The sequence below is a fragment of the Sycon ciliatum genome, chromosome 4, assembly GCF_964019385.1.
Source record: "Sycon ciliatum chromosome 4, ocSycCili1.1, whole genome shotgun sequence".
NCBI classification, from domain to species: Eukaryota; Metazoa; Porifera; class Calcarea; order Leucosolenida; family Sycettidae; genus Sycon; species Sycon ciliatum.
The window spans coordinates 34,854,026-34,868,814 of NC_088646.1; the positions used below are offsets into that span (position 1 = coordinate 34,854,026).

The following is a 14,789-nucleotide window of genomic DNA, read 5'->3' on the forward strand; positions in this document are numbered from 1 at the left end:
TCTTTCCGTCTTCTCTTTCTTCTTCATGTCTGTGTTGATCTAGCATCCTTCTTTTAACAAATTGCATATTGTTACAAATACTATTTATCACGCCAGTGCTGTTTCATAAATCATTATATTATGAGCAGAATGAAATGAGGAGGATATGGTAGTATAGCCAATGTGTGTTACGAGATCAACGCTGAATTTGTCTCCTTGTTATTGTCATTTCATTTACTCTTTTCAACATTGTTTTTTCTGGAAGCCGGCTTTCTCATTGGGAATATTATTCACACCTTATCTGCTTCTTGCTATGCCGCTCATTCAACGTGTGCACCTTGACTTGAGTATCCGTGAGTGGTGACTTTAGAAGATCAAGCCTAGGAGTGTGGTGGTGGCAATCAGCAGGGCAACTAGTGAGGCTGCTGCCGTTGGCAATGTGGCTGCCGACGTCGACGATGGGCAGTCGGGCCTGGTGTAAGGTCCCAGCATCTGGCATTGCGCAAGCAAGTCGATGGCCCTGTTAGCTTGAGCGCCATCTACAACACCACGGATGTAGCCGAGTTCGGTTGTGTTGTAGGCGTCGACGTAGTTCTGCTGGATCGAAGCCTGGATAGGACCGTTGTCGTTCAGGATCTGCTGAAGCCTGTTGCGAATGTCTGCAAGGTCAATGTTGCCTCCGTTGAGAGCCGACACGTTAAATCTCAGCTGGAAGGTCCGGGCTGTCATTGGGACGATGTTGGCGCATGCAACGCGTGGCCCACCGCCGTTCGGTGCGTGGATGACGAATGACCGTCCGATCACTGAACAGGTATGGACACCGAGTGGAGAACACACATGAAATGACAAGAATCAATTTTTGTTCAAGAGGAATGTTACTAACAGTTATGACGATTGCCCTGCTTCATATACCAACACAAACCCACGAAACGATGTAACCTTTTCAAAATGACAAAGTCTGTGTGCTTGACTAGCTTAATCAGACACACACGTGCACACACACACACACACACACACACACACACACACGTGCGCATACCTCGATAGTTTCCGTCCAGGGGCAGATTGACGTCGTGCCTGACGAAGCCGGAGCCGTCCAAGTTGAACTGTCCCGTTTTCCTGGACGTGTCTCCCACCTCGCAGCGGTGCGGGTACATTTGTCCACACTCGGCACTGTACAGTGTGCTGTTCCTGGCTACGCCGTGCGGATCATAGTGACCGGCGGTAAACTGGCCACCGCATGCGCTTGCGTCGTTCTGCCAGCCGATGCGGTTGACGTGGACGTGCATATTGTGTTGCATGCTCTGCAGCCAACAAAAGCAGGCCAATGTGGAAAGGCAGCTGGCATCAAATATCGATCACGCATCTATTACCGGTGCCGTAAGATCTTATGAGTGAGTGGTGTTAAGAAGACGTAATCTCCTGAGAGTTACTCAATCGCAATGAGATCTAGTGAACAGCTGAGCATTTTTTAACCAGCTCCAAGCTTCAAAGTCAGCGAGAAACCACCGAAACAACTTTGACCCTACCCAGAAAGAGTGCCCAACCCAGCAAAGGCAAGGGAGCATCTTCCGGGGCTTATGTATTCCTGGCAACATGCACACAAAGACAGTGAATCATTGCGGGTTCTCTGTCTCTCCTCTTGTATCTCCCTAGCTGCCCCCCCCCTCCCTCTTCTCTCTCTCTCTCTCCCTCACACATGCTCTTGTTTTCTCCCTCTCACGCGTAGTCAAGCTAGAATGTACTCCAAATACTGTACCGATTGTGTGCATGCATACGTATCGATGGATTTAACGATTCCCCACAGGCCTTTGCCTAAACCGACCTGTAACATTGTATGGAAGCAGAACCGTGGCAAAGAATCATGTCACAATGGCTGGTAAGTACTAAGCGGTTACTGGGCGCTGCTCACCTGCGCGGCGTTCGTCAGTCCCGAGCTGGTAATGAGAGTCTCGCCACGCGAGCCGTCCTCCCTTGCTACCTGGGCGAGATAGATGGTACCGGTCACGGCACCGCTGAAGTCGGCCCGGGCACGCAGCACACGGTCCCCGCTGGCAAGCTGCTCCTCCAGGTTCATGCTGCTCTGCTGGCTGTTATACGTGATAGTGGCTGAGCTGCAGTGACCAGTAATAGTAACAGTAGCAGTGGTCACCGGGTATACAAGCTATGCAGGGTGTGATGGCTACTGCACTGAGCTCAAGTTTAGCGCGAGCTACGCCAGGCAATAATGCAACTGCAATAATGCACGCACTGGCTATGGATTGCCAGTGCGCACAAAATTATCCCTGGTTGCCAACTTGCCATCATGTATACATCCAGCTATGCACTTTGTCAACATTTTAAACTCACAGCAAGAGAAAACTGAAGCGAAGAGGGCAGTCTCTGGGTCTGTAAATGTTAACCAGGAACGGTGGTGGATTCCTTTTAAAACAGCATGCATGCTCCGGTCCTTGAGGCGTTTGCATTATGTTATGTTACACATAGTATAGCTTGTTTTGTTGTTGAAGTAATTGTGCACGATTTGCTGTAATACAACGGCCACTAAACCTCATGGACAATCACACCCACATGACACCCACATCACACCCACATGACATGGTTTACCAATCAAAGACCTAAAGAGTGTGTACACGTATTGTGTTTCCTTGGGCTACTTATTAATTTTACGGAGAGAACTTTGGTGCTGCTTCACACTCCCGTTACTTTCAAAGAGCGCCGTTCCCCTGGGGGGGGGGGGGGGGGGGGGGGTTGACCACTTGTACTACATGTACACCTCTTGCCGGGAAGCCATTTGTGCTGTTAGTGTGCCCGGTACATGTATATGCGTAATGGTGGTTTGCATCACTGGTACATGTACATAGTTTAATATATACCCCAGTCTTAAAACTACTTCAAAACTGCTTCAAAAAGCTGTGTGGTGTACACCAGGTTAAAAAAAGTGGTGGTCAATCCTTCAGCCTTGCAAGCTGTTAGATCACGGGCTCAATACCAACATGAGTTGCTTGTGCTGTAGCATTGCTATCACCGCCTCCGGTGATGGGCGTCTAAGTCTAAGGGCTATATAAGCGGCATGTGCATTGTAGACTCACCGTCCAGCCAAGCTGTTCAGTCCTCTCAGTGTGCTGTATCTGTCACACACCTGCCCTTGTGTAGCATTGCCGAGCTTGTCACCGATCCGTCCCACCTGCAGGAAAGGGGCATAATGCGACACACACACGTGTTGTTGTTGTTGTTGTTGTTGTTGTTGTTGTTGTTGTTGTTGTTGTTGTTGTTGTTGTTGTTGTTGTTGTTGTTGTTGTTGTTGTTGTTGTTGTTGTTGTTGAAGCATAGAGCTTGAGCGATCGATGGTCGAATCCTGCACAGTCCAGTATATACGCACTGGATAAGCTTGAGTGCAAACAGATCTGCACCAGCTACGGCATTCAGTGTGTATTGGCTATAGAATGTGGCAACCAAACGACATGAATTGTTCTACTGTATTGTATTGTATTGTATTGTATTGTTCTATGGACTTAGACATACACTGCACTAGTGGCAGCAAGTTCCAGTTCAGTCTGGGACAATTATTTCACCGCCAAAGGTAATATGCAAATCTAGACGTTTCCTGTAAGGTAGCATGTCATTGAGATATGGTGCCAGCAGGCAAGAAAGTGAAAAGTACTTGGCAACCATAGTAACACTACATTGGCATCCTCCGGAGCTCTACTCACTAACAAGCAATACGTCGGAGTAAAGACAAAAGTACAAGTACAATGATTATGTAGCTGACTCCAGTTACAAGATTGTGATGGCGCTATGCCGTGTATAGAACACTATTAAAGCTGGGAACTTTTGCAATCTTTACAGAATGTACCATTGTAATTATGGCTACAGGGCATGGAAGTCACCGTGACTTCGTTAATTAAAAGTCACGTGTTTTCTCATCCTTGTCTCCAGAATCAAGTGCAGAACTCAAGTTTCCAGACTACACTGTATTGTTTTCAAGTCACACATGCTGGATACAAGCAGCTGCACCTGGAAAGCAGCCCGGCACTTAGGAACGGTATACATGTACTGGTCAATCATCATCATCATCATTCTAGTGTTGGGTTGATGCACAATACTACATTATGTAGTACTTCAGAAGTAGCAAGAGTACATAACCCCCCTGGCGACTGGCATGAGAGCCGCTTGTCATGGCTTCAACAATATCATAGTAAAATAATTCGTGACTGTCCAGTTTTACTGGCAAGTGCAGTGTAGCACAATACTCGCTTTCTGCACCACAAAGTTCGTTAGGCCTAGAGTCCCAGCAAGCAGTCATGCAGTATTGTAGCATGACTTGTAGTACTCTTTGGAGTGTCCATCCCGGTAGCTATATTGGTACATGCATGTAAGTATGTACGTACATGTAGACAGTATCCCTGCATACATACATATACATGTACAATTTGTACATGTATATTGCCATTATTGGTGGATAGTTGACCAACTCACCACATTGGTCTGGCTCATGAAAGGGTTGAACACTTGGCCAGCGCTGGAACCTTGCCCGCTCTGGTGCATGCAGGACAGACACAAGAGTCAGAAATTACCGGGATAAGACAAGAGGAGATAATTGCTCGTAAGCCTATCCAAGTGAGGCATACTGCTAGCAGAGCTAACATCCTTCATGCCGACGGTCCCTCGCAGCCAATTAATTTGAAACCTCAGAGCCAGAACTTGTCTCCAGCATCACGTAAGCCATCTTGACAACCACATTGCGTTACTGTATGATGAAGAGGTCGAGGACCTTCTGCGCTGCGTGGCACGTTTTTCACCTTGGAACGAGCTCCGGACAAGACAGTCAGTGAGTCACCACAGCCATGATATCCCATACTGCCTACTGGGGCCATAGTCACATGCTGCTGCATGCAGGGAGTCGTAAAAGTATTTTTTACTGCTCAGTAGAATCTACACTCACTACATACACCTTGGCCATGGCATGGTCCCATGATTATGGTAATGATAATTATGTGAGAAAGGGATTTCATCCAGCCAGCAGCTAGCTAGCTGGCGCTATGGCATCATGCGCTCCGCACGTGGAGCATATTTAACTCAACCACCGAAACTAAGGCGAAAGGCCAAACCAATAATAGCAAGAGTATGGGGCTTATCCTCTTGATAATAGTAATAAGCTGCTATCGGTACATGGTAGCTATGTAGGCTGCACTGCACTGCAAGCATTTCGTACTGGTCGGCATCTGGTAAGGTCAAAGCCCTGAGGTCAGTAAGGGTCGTTTCCTGGCTGTTGCCTTTGTTTTCTCCAGATCTCTTCACCTGTCACTCACTAATTATTCTAACCAGGCTTAGAAATTCGTGCTGATCAGTGCATGATCGTGTCGACCATGTACATGCACTAGTACATGACACTTGATACTCCCTTTCTACATTTTGTTCCAGAAACAATTAGATACGGTTAAGTGGGCATGAGATGGGAGACTCGAGACTCGGAGGCACCAGGAGGCTATCTGAATCTAACGCTATCAGTACATGTATTCCCAAACCAGTATAGTATGACATACATGTACTTTACACATCGTGGACGTGCCGCGTCTCAGTCTGATGAGTGTTCGAGCAGGGAACTCGGATCCGAGGAACAGACAGTTTGGCCACCATTGTTTTCCTGTGTGCAATGACTATGCGTGTGGAGTCGTTATGACACTGGTATTTTAGTATTTACGGGATAGTGATGCTAAAAATGTACTATACGCAGACAGAAGGACGAGCAGTTGCTGTTTCGTACCTGAGTTTCACGAATTGAATCGATCATCAGACGAATGCACCCCGTAACACCGGCCGGTAGACCAGTGCAGTACTGGCTAACTAGCCAGGGCGCAAATAGTGGCTTCGCAGAGCTCGCTCATCTAACGAGCAATGGCTGCAATGAGCAATGCGCCAGTTTGTCTTTAACGATTTCCAGCTGAGGAGTGGATAGGGAGTTCCTACACAACTCCCTACCCGACTCCCCGGACCCCTGGCTATTTCCATCTCTGCCCGGCCTTGCCGACAGCTTTCCTGGTTGTCATGATCGCCAGAACAGCTTCTGCACTCCCAGAATAGAGCGCTTGCCAAGAGTACAATCAATTATCACGCGGACTCTTGGCGTTGCCTGCTAGGGTGGAGTAACAATGAGAGAATCATTGTTCAAACTCAGCTGGAAACAAAGGGCCTGTCATATAAACGATAGGCATAGTTCCGTCATGTGTAGACCGTCTCCAGGGTCTCCGGGTGCATTTCAGTTTTTGTTTTCATGCACAGTTACATCCTGCGGAAGCAGTTACCACTAGGCGGTATAAACCTGAAGCGTTCAGACACACAGCTTGTTGTTTTTCCCCGGCGTAAACATTGCCTGCTGACTTCGATGAGTCGCTGGTGCTGATGTGCGTAGTTGTTATTGACACCTGTGCAAACAAGATGCAGTTTGGTGGTAAGGTCGCCAAGGTCGCCAAGGTCGCCAAGGCTCTGGTCAAATGACGAATCATGTTTTCTGTTTTTGCGGTTGTTGGGAAGGCAAATCCTAACCTGGTTCGTTCGGCGTGGTTAGAATGGCAAAGGACGTAACTAATCAATGGCTAGGACAACGTGCTCAGTGCTCAAACGCAGTACGTTCTGGTGATCTGACAAGAAAAGCCAGCACTGTGCAGTCGTGTCGCAGGGATATCATGTCAGCAGGGATCCTATCCTTGTAGTTTCTCTCCTGTATTTGCACTAGATGTATTGCCATTCTGAGTTCTCGCCTTCGACAACAACTAACTTTAAGTAGTTGACTGACAAGTGAGTGAAGTACATGTACATGATAGTATAGTGTATATCTGTACTGCTGTCAGGCACGCTAAGATTGCATAGTCAAACACAACCTTTGCGCAATGTAGTCAGTGCTCAGTGGGTGACTGATTCTGTGTGAAACCCAGAGTTTCTCGTACAGCAATACAGCTTCTCTAGTAATATTTGCCCTTCTCTCCAAGGCTCTACACGCAAGTGTATGGAGCACTCTTTCAAGCTACCACAACTCATTCCAAGTGTACTACCAGTGTACTACCAGTGGGGCTATGGACTCAGCTTGGTTACAGTCATCATTTTCTTTGCGCTCAGTTCACTCACCCAGGGAGTTGTTGAGCACATCGGCTACGTCCGTTTTTCCAACAGTACCCGAGACTGAGCACGTACCCCTTGAAGCAAACAATCACTGGTCGGCTCAGTGTAAAAACAGACTCCCCGCTACGTGAAGTATGCGTACCTCCTAATTGCTGAAAAGTGATTGATTTGTTAAAAGCTGCCCGTTCCGCAGTCGAGGCAGCGTGGTGTGTTGTGGGGTTGACCACATCCGCTCTCAATTCATCTCTATCTGCTCATTGAATGAATAACGCACAATTCCCGACCCCAGACGATTTGTTTGTCTAAATGTCCACTGGAACTGTCGGTAGCTCTCATGACTACCGCTACCGCTGCTGTACCGTCTCTACAAGAGCCCACTCAGGAACTGGTTAAATATCTCGTCCGATGAACGGTCTAACCTGATTACACGAACCCGGGTAGTGGTACATCGTACATCGTACAGGCAACACTCTGGGCATAGTTCTGTACAGAAGGCTAGAGTAGCTTCTTCTTTTTTTTAAACGTGTTACTTGATGCCAACATTCCTCCTATTGGAAACTCCAAAAAGCATGTCAAACTCACCCAGGGAATTACTATTAGACCGGCTGGACGATCAGAGCCATAGTCATAGAGGACATTATCATGCAATTCATGCGTGGACATGCTGAATTATTATTTTGGACACAACTCGTGTTAACTGGGTGCAACTCACCTGAACCGGCAGAGTGTTGATTGTCGAGCCGACGCTGCTGACAGTATTCGACATCAAGTTGATTCTGAGCGATGAAGCAGTGAACGGACTACCTTGGCTGATCGCCACGTATCCGGAAGTATCGCCAGTGAAGGTCGCCCTGATGCTGCGGTGAGGAACACGGTGAACACGCGCGCAGGCCAACAGGCTGCTGTCGGCATTGTAGACAGCCAAGCTCCTCTCTGTCGTACCCGTGGGTAGCTGACTGTCCAGACATAGGCTAGTGACGTGTCTGCCGGCGTAGCCGCTGGGCCCAGCAGAAATGGGAACTTGTCCGTCGGCTGTGACGGACAGGTTAGCCACAAAGCTACCCAGGGATGTGCACAGGCCGGAGCGAATAGCCCACTGATGACCAGTGCTAGCTGCTCTACCCTGGGTACTGTACAGGTGACTATATACCGTGGTAAGAAACGTTCCTTGCGTCGTGGCGCGACTCGCCTGACGCAGAAACACCCTGCCGCTGATGTCGCCGTTGAAGGCAGCGACGTGCGTCACCTCGTAGTTGTGCTGGTCAGGCTCCGGGCACACACTGCCGCTGGTTGCGTAGACATGCTGAATGGTTGCACAGCTCGTGGCCGTTCCGTCACTGGTGGACTGGATGACTAGCGTGCGTCCGATGATACCGTACGGGTTGATCATGTTGAGTCCCGTGGTGACGCTCAACACCTGATTAGCCAACGCTGGGAGTGTAGAGAGACCGCCCAGCTCCATACCAGCTTGCGCACTGGTCGGGTTGTAGACAGCACCAATACCCTGGCAGGACGACTCGGACGTGCCGACGAACGCGGACAGTTCGTGTATGGCCAGGCTGAACTGTCCCGTGGCCAGCTGCAGTCCGCTGGCGTTGAAACTGAGCTCACCAGCGTCTTTGCTGATGATCACACGTCCACGGAAGCCGTTGTCGTTGAAATACGCCACAGCGCGTTCATCCTGGCACGTCTGAGCCAGGGTAGATGGGAGAGAGCAGTATGCAAGCAGCGTCACTGCCAATACACACAGCCCAACCATTCTCATTGCTATATTAATTGGGAGAAAGAGAGGTCCAATAAAGCAATTCCACTTCCAAAAGAGAGGTCCTAATGGTGAACTCACAGTACTAGTATAATGCCTTCTAACCGTTAGGGTTTCTAAGGTGACCTCGAGCTCAGCAGGAGTGGAATTGTACAATTTCTTTCCTCCGACTCGCTTTTTATACTACCGGTATCTTGCTGCGTGTATGCTAACACACACACACACACACACACACACACACACACATACACGCACGCACACCGAGCGTGCGTGTCCTGTTAGCGCTAGGGACTGAGCACCGACCGCCGTTCCCTGCAAACCTACTAGCGACGTTGTGAGTACGCACGATATTGCATGGCATCGGGTACAAGTGGGGCAGCGACTCGGCCGAGGTGATGATTCACGATATTATGCTCATTCTATTTGCCCATAACAATAAACTTACTTGGACAAGAACCGCAGTCGTAAAGGAGCACTGACACAGTGGATGAGCTGCGTGACTCCGCCCCGCGCTGGCTTCCGAGTTGAAAGTGCTTCCTGATGTGCAATCCCCCACTGTTTGAAGGCATGGTCATGCTATACATGTGCACGTGTGCATGTTTGGGTGAGGCTGAGATAATAGATACATGTAATACTTATCTTTAGTTCAAGATGTATTATCTTTAGTTCAAGATGTATTATCTTTAGTTCAGGATGAGTCGTGAGCCGATCATTGGCGCAGCCAGTACAAGTAGCGTCTCCTGCCTTTCCGTCCGTGCACGTGACTTGTCCGGACTCTGGAACACAACACGTTACTACAGTTATAACTCAAGTAATGCAAGTCATTATTTGTCACATCCATGTAAGACTCACGTCGGCCACATCTCATTGGTTGATACAGTGCCATGACCATGATAACGTACGTGTAAGTGGCATAATGCACTGAACATCATAGACTCGTAGTGCAGTTGTAAGTCAGGTAGTGAGTTGGGCGCTGTACAGATCCAGTTGTCCTTTCCACGGCGCGGCGGCGATCGCTACGGCTGGTAGCGCAGCCAAACCGCAATCCTTGCCGGGACCAAACATCCGGATTTGCTAGTACATGTAGCGGCCAGTTATTGTCGTCTGGTACCGGTACGATCAGTTGGCAACCAAACCCGTAGTACACTTGGAGGCAGAATGACTCACTAAACTTACTTCGACTCGAGCCTGGTTGCACAAATCTATCCCGATGTTAGAAAGGACTTCTAAGTTCTAACATCGAGGGGAGTACATGTATGGTTCCCACCAGGGAGTTTTAAAGTCGCATTTACGACACCCTGCCCCTGCCCTGGTTCACATAGTGCGTGGCTTACTTTAAACGTATTGCAATCATGTACTAGTCATGTACATGTCCGTAACATCAGTAACACGCTAGCTAGCATACTCTTTCTCTCAGGTCACAATGCCAAGGGGGGGGGGGAAGGCCGGGGAAATGTTCACATACGCGACTGTAAGTACGTGTACATGTATAATGTGTAGTTGAGAGGTATTTCAATAGGTCAGTCTGCTACTAGTACTATGTATTGTTTTCCTTCACGCGTGACCCACGCCGCATTCCTCATGGAGATATTGTTTAAAGAGCAAGGACGCGTAGTCTACATTGTTCTGGTACATGTGAAAGAAAGCAATACTCCTGCACCGATCAGCTCTGGCTCTCATTGCACTGTTCTGTTTGTGATGCGAGACACTCGTACTCGGAATACGAGTACGTGAAGTGCCCTCCTAGTCCTTCCCAGGAAGACCTAACACGTGATGTATAAGTATTGCTTCATGCAGGATAAGTACTTCCTGGGCTTGGCAATGCCGTGCAAAGCGAATAATTATGAATATGAACGTAATGCCGGACCGGTTTCCGAACTTTCGGCCACTCTGGCCTAGCAAAATAATTTGTAATGCGGATGCGTTGGATCGACACTGTCCGCCGGAAAAGATCTCAAGAGTGTCGAACGTACCATCAGCAACGCCCAGACCCAAGCTCATGAGCGAAACTGTCAACAGATCATGCTTTTTAATGCGTTCGCTCAGAAAGTGGTGGACATCACGCAACTACATTGTAAATACATGTAGTATTAGGTAAATGCGGATGCAGGACTGCGAGATGCTGCCAGTGGAGTCGAGGACTCGAGACAAAGGTAACGAACGCATGGCACGTGATGTAATCCCTTTGTTGGTCTGCATACATGTACGTACAGTTAGTGTGACCCTTTGTTCACTGCACCAGTGCAGTGCCTACCAACAACGCCTATGCACATGAATCTACATGACATTGATACATTTGCACACGGTGAATTCAGCCTACAGTACCCTGGATATAACGTACTTTTCTCTTCGCATCGGATAAAAAGTACTTTCTAAGAGCCTAGCTGGATATCTCCTTAGCCTAAGGCTTTGCAGTCAGTCTTCATGACCTAGGATAGAGTACCTCGGCTATAGCCTATATACCAACTGACTTTACGTGATTTGGAGGCATGTTTGTTACCGTGACTGCAGTTTCATTGTATGTCACATTAGTACATTGATTGTACTTCAAGTTGAATAGTTTGCAGACAACCTGCTAGGCACCGGCGGATAATGCCGGCAGAAAGATTGGCAGAATTCGGTACTTTTTCTGGTAAGTTTCATGCATGTTCGGTATGTGGATAAAGAAATGGAGCAGAATTCGAGGAATTGCCGCCATAAGGTTTGTATGGTTCTGCCAATTATTTCACTGCTTTTAGAGCAGAATCTGCCACCTTTTCGAGCAGAATCCGCCGGTGCCTACACTCAAGAGAGCACTGCATTTCACACAAATCCATTAGAAGTATCGTTTCAACGTTTCAGTCTTCATGATTCATGATGGTCATGAAGACTGAAACGTTGAAACGATACTTCTAATGGATTTGTGTGAAATGCAGTGCTCTCTTGAGTGTAGGCAGGTTGCCTGCAAACTATTCAAGTGTAATGAAGCTGCGTGAAGCGTCGTTCAAAATTTTCAAAGACTAAGTAGTTCTTGTTATTTTAATATTATCATGGACACACCATTGATACAATCATGCAGTACACAACACAACACTAGTGTCGGAGCGGATTTGACTGTTTTCATGAATGAATCCACTCAAGTGGAGATTGAAACAGTTACGGTGTAGCGTCTCTGACGTTCTCGCATCATGACATCATCATTTGTTTGCATGTACACGTCATATTTTCCTCATCATCACAAACACTGATTCACCATACTCTCGCACACATTGTAATACCTACTACACGTACTTCGCTACCATAATAATTACGTAATGTTTGGCTAGCATAGTTCCAATACACATTACGACATCTTTTGATGTTACGCACTCCTCGCCTACAACGCTATTGTAGAAAAGTAGTCTTTACTCATCTCTTGTAAGTTCTGTTTGCATCCAAACACTTCTTCCAAACAGCACACGTCAGATATCTAACAAAACAACAAACTTCATTGCACAGTCTTCTATCACAATCTCTTTCCTATATAAACCTCCTTTCTCTTCACTTTCTTCATGACATTTAGTGTTCGCCAGTCTTGTAAAGATCTTGGAAACTAACACTCGTTGCACTGTATCTAGACTACTAAATTGGTGACCCCCGACGTGAGTAAAGTGCAATATGTCCAGCGACGATGGTTCTTCCGCTTCCGCCTCTGGAGCTTCAGCTGCCGCTAGCTCCTCCGCCCCGGCCCAAAACCAACCACTCGCCCGCAACGACCAACACGACGCACCGGACCGTCCGGTGTCTGCCATCACCTTCCGACTGCCGCAGTACTGGCCCGGCGATCCGCAGCTTTGGTTTGCACAGGCAGAAGCGCATTTTGCCAACCATCGCATCACCAACCCGCGGGCCAAGTATAATGTCGTCGTGAGTTCGCTGGCTCCTGAATACGCCGCTGAGATTCGGGACTTGCTCCTAGCGCCGCCAGCCGAGGAGCCGTACCAAGTCCTGAAAGAGGCGCTCACCGCACGCACACAAAAGTCCGATCAGGCACGGTTGCGTGAGCTACTCTCAACAGCCGACATCGGGGACAGCCGACCAAGTCGCGTCCTCCGACGCATGCAACAGCTTTTAGGCAGTAAGTCGCTAGACCCAACTATCCTGCGCGAGCTATTTGTACAGCGTTTGCCCGTGACGGTCCGCCTGATTCTGGCTGCAACACCTGCAAGCCTCAGCCTGGACGAACTTCAGCCCTCACCATCGTCTACACGGATTTCAAAAGCGTCGACCTCCATTTTGAAAACATGGTGGCTGGCCGCGCTACCAGTAGGCGCACGTGCCCACCGCGTGTCTCAGTGCGAGCTTCGAGCTCACGAGCTAAAGATCATGTCGCCCACTCATTTTCCTGTGTTTCCCCATTTCTTCGAACTCGCTCAGCTTTTGCTTCAGGTTTTGCTTCGCTCGTGCTTCAGCTCCACGCTGTAGTCTGAGTTTAGTTCTCTTGTCTTCTTCCAGCAGAATACTGCAAACTCTACAGCACGTCGAGCTCCTCCTAGAAGAGTTTATTTTGCGTCGAGGCAGACTGTCGATCGTTTCAGTCCTATCTTGCCGTCGTCTCATGAGCGCCCCGGAAAGCAACAGTATCTATTTTCTTGTCGTTCCATTTTCTGGCGAACTCATTCACCTACTACTTCTTCCTTTATGAAAGCTTCAGGTGGCTGAGTTCTCCCACTAGCGACAATCATGCCTTGGAAATGAACAGGATATTCCTAAGGTATATACAGCCAGTGCAGTGATGTCAGTGTACTGCGCGTACTAGTAGTTGTTTGTTTTGTCGAGAAAGAATCCCTTTCGCACTCGCGCGGGCCGCGAGGGCGCAGCACGGAAACAGGTCTATTGAATTCATTTCTTGGTCGATTTCGACAACCAATACGTCGTTGTTTTTCTTTTTTCACTGGCTATCCTTTCTCCGCTTCCGAATTGCGATGCCGTCCACCTGGAAAGCCTTGAAGTGAAACGAGTGGAGGCCGGTTTCGGAGGTAATTTTCGGCCAAACGGCAATCAAATCGAAAAATTCGAAGCGGACGATCTGTTGGTATCTATCGAAAGAAGACGTTGGCCCATAAAAAATCTTTGGAAACTACACCGTATGAACCAAGGAATTACGGTAAGTTCGAGAATTTTGGTACATTAGCTGTACGCTGATTGGTCGATTTGCGCGACCGTTGAGAAACGGGCCAGTGACGCTTTGTACAGCGTTGGTGAGGGCTGAACTTGCAACGCTTGCTGACAAGGTGGTTGAAAGCACGTGCTCAACCCCACTCACCGGTACAAGTGTTCACGCTCTGAGTGAAGCCCCTAGCCCTGCTCGGTCTAGTACGTATACGGCCTTATCATGTAGATCTACAGCGTCCACAGATGCGGAACAGGCCTGCACCGCTGACAGGGCTGAGATGGCCCAGCTCCGAGCTGAACTCGCCAAGCTGACGTCCGCTGTGAATGTGATGACCCGTGACACCGGTGCCCCTTCCCAGCGTGGCCGCCAACGAGAGCGTAGTCCCGGGCCACCGTCACGCCACCCAAGTGCCTCCAGGTCTCCCGGCCGTGACAATCACGACGACCTTTGCTGGTATCACCGTGCGTTCGGTGCGAAGGCGAACAAATGCCGAGACCCCTGCCGATTCCTGTCGGGAAACGGGAAGGCCAGCCACTAGTCGCGACCGCTAGTGTGGTTGGCCCCTCGAATACCGCTACCGGTCGCCTACTATTCGTCAAGGATCGCTCCCAGTCCGTCGAGTTCCTTGTCGACACCGGCGCCGCCGTCAGTGTTCTTCCTCCGTCATTCGTAACTCTGTCTCGTCGTGTTCATCGCAATAGCCCTCGCCTCCGTGCAGCGAATCAGAGCAGCATCGCCACGTACGGTCAGCAGCTGCTAGATTTAGACTTAGGTCTCCGACGCACTTTCAAATGGGTC

General features: G+C 48.8%; 1 protein-coding gene across 1 annotated transcript; it reads right to left on the reverse strand.

Annotated features, from left to right (window-relative positions):
• Positions 1 to 66: 66 nt before the first annotated feature.
• On the reverse strand, positions 67 to 9,019 carry LOC135815860 (uncharacterized). The gene is made up of 6 exons (XM_065329204.1): positions 7,808 to 9,019; positions 4,456 to 4,515; positions 3,069 to 3,163; positions 1,892 to 2,093; positions 1,019 to 1,283; positions 67 to 782 (listed from the first exon to the last, which is right to left on the reverse strand). Exons 1-6 carry the CDS (start codon positions 8,858 to 8,860, stop codon positions 346 to 348), a joined length of 2,112 nt encoding a protein of 703 aa, XP_065185276.1. The 5' UTR covers positions 8,861 to 9,019; the 3' UTR covers positions 67 to 345.
• Positions 9,020 to 14,789: the final 5,770 nt, after the last annotated feature.

Bases quoted from the DNA above. Each gene is read 5' to 3' on its own strand.
- LOC135815860 (XM_065329204.1), bottom strand. From the start codon at position 8,860: ATGAGAATGGTTGGGCTGTGTGTATTGGCAGTGACGCTGCTTGCATAC. The intron at 1,284-1,891 runs GTGAGCAGCGCC...TGTTGGCTGCAG, and splicing joins GACTGACGAACGCCGCGCAG to AGCATGCAACACAATATGCA. The intron at 783-1,018 runs GTATGCGCACGT...ATACCTGTTCAG, and splicing joins CCTGGACGGAAACTATCGAG to TGATCGGACGGTCATTCGTC.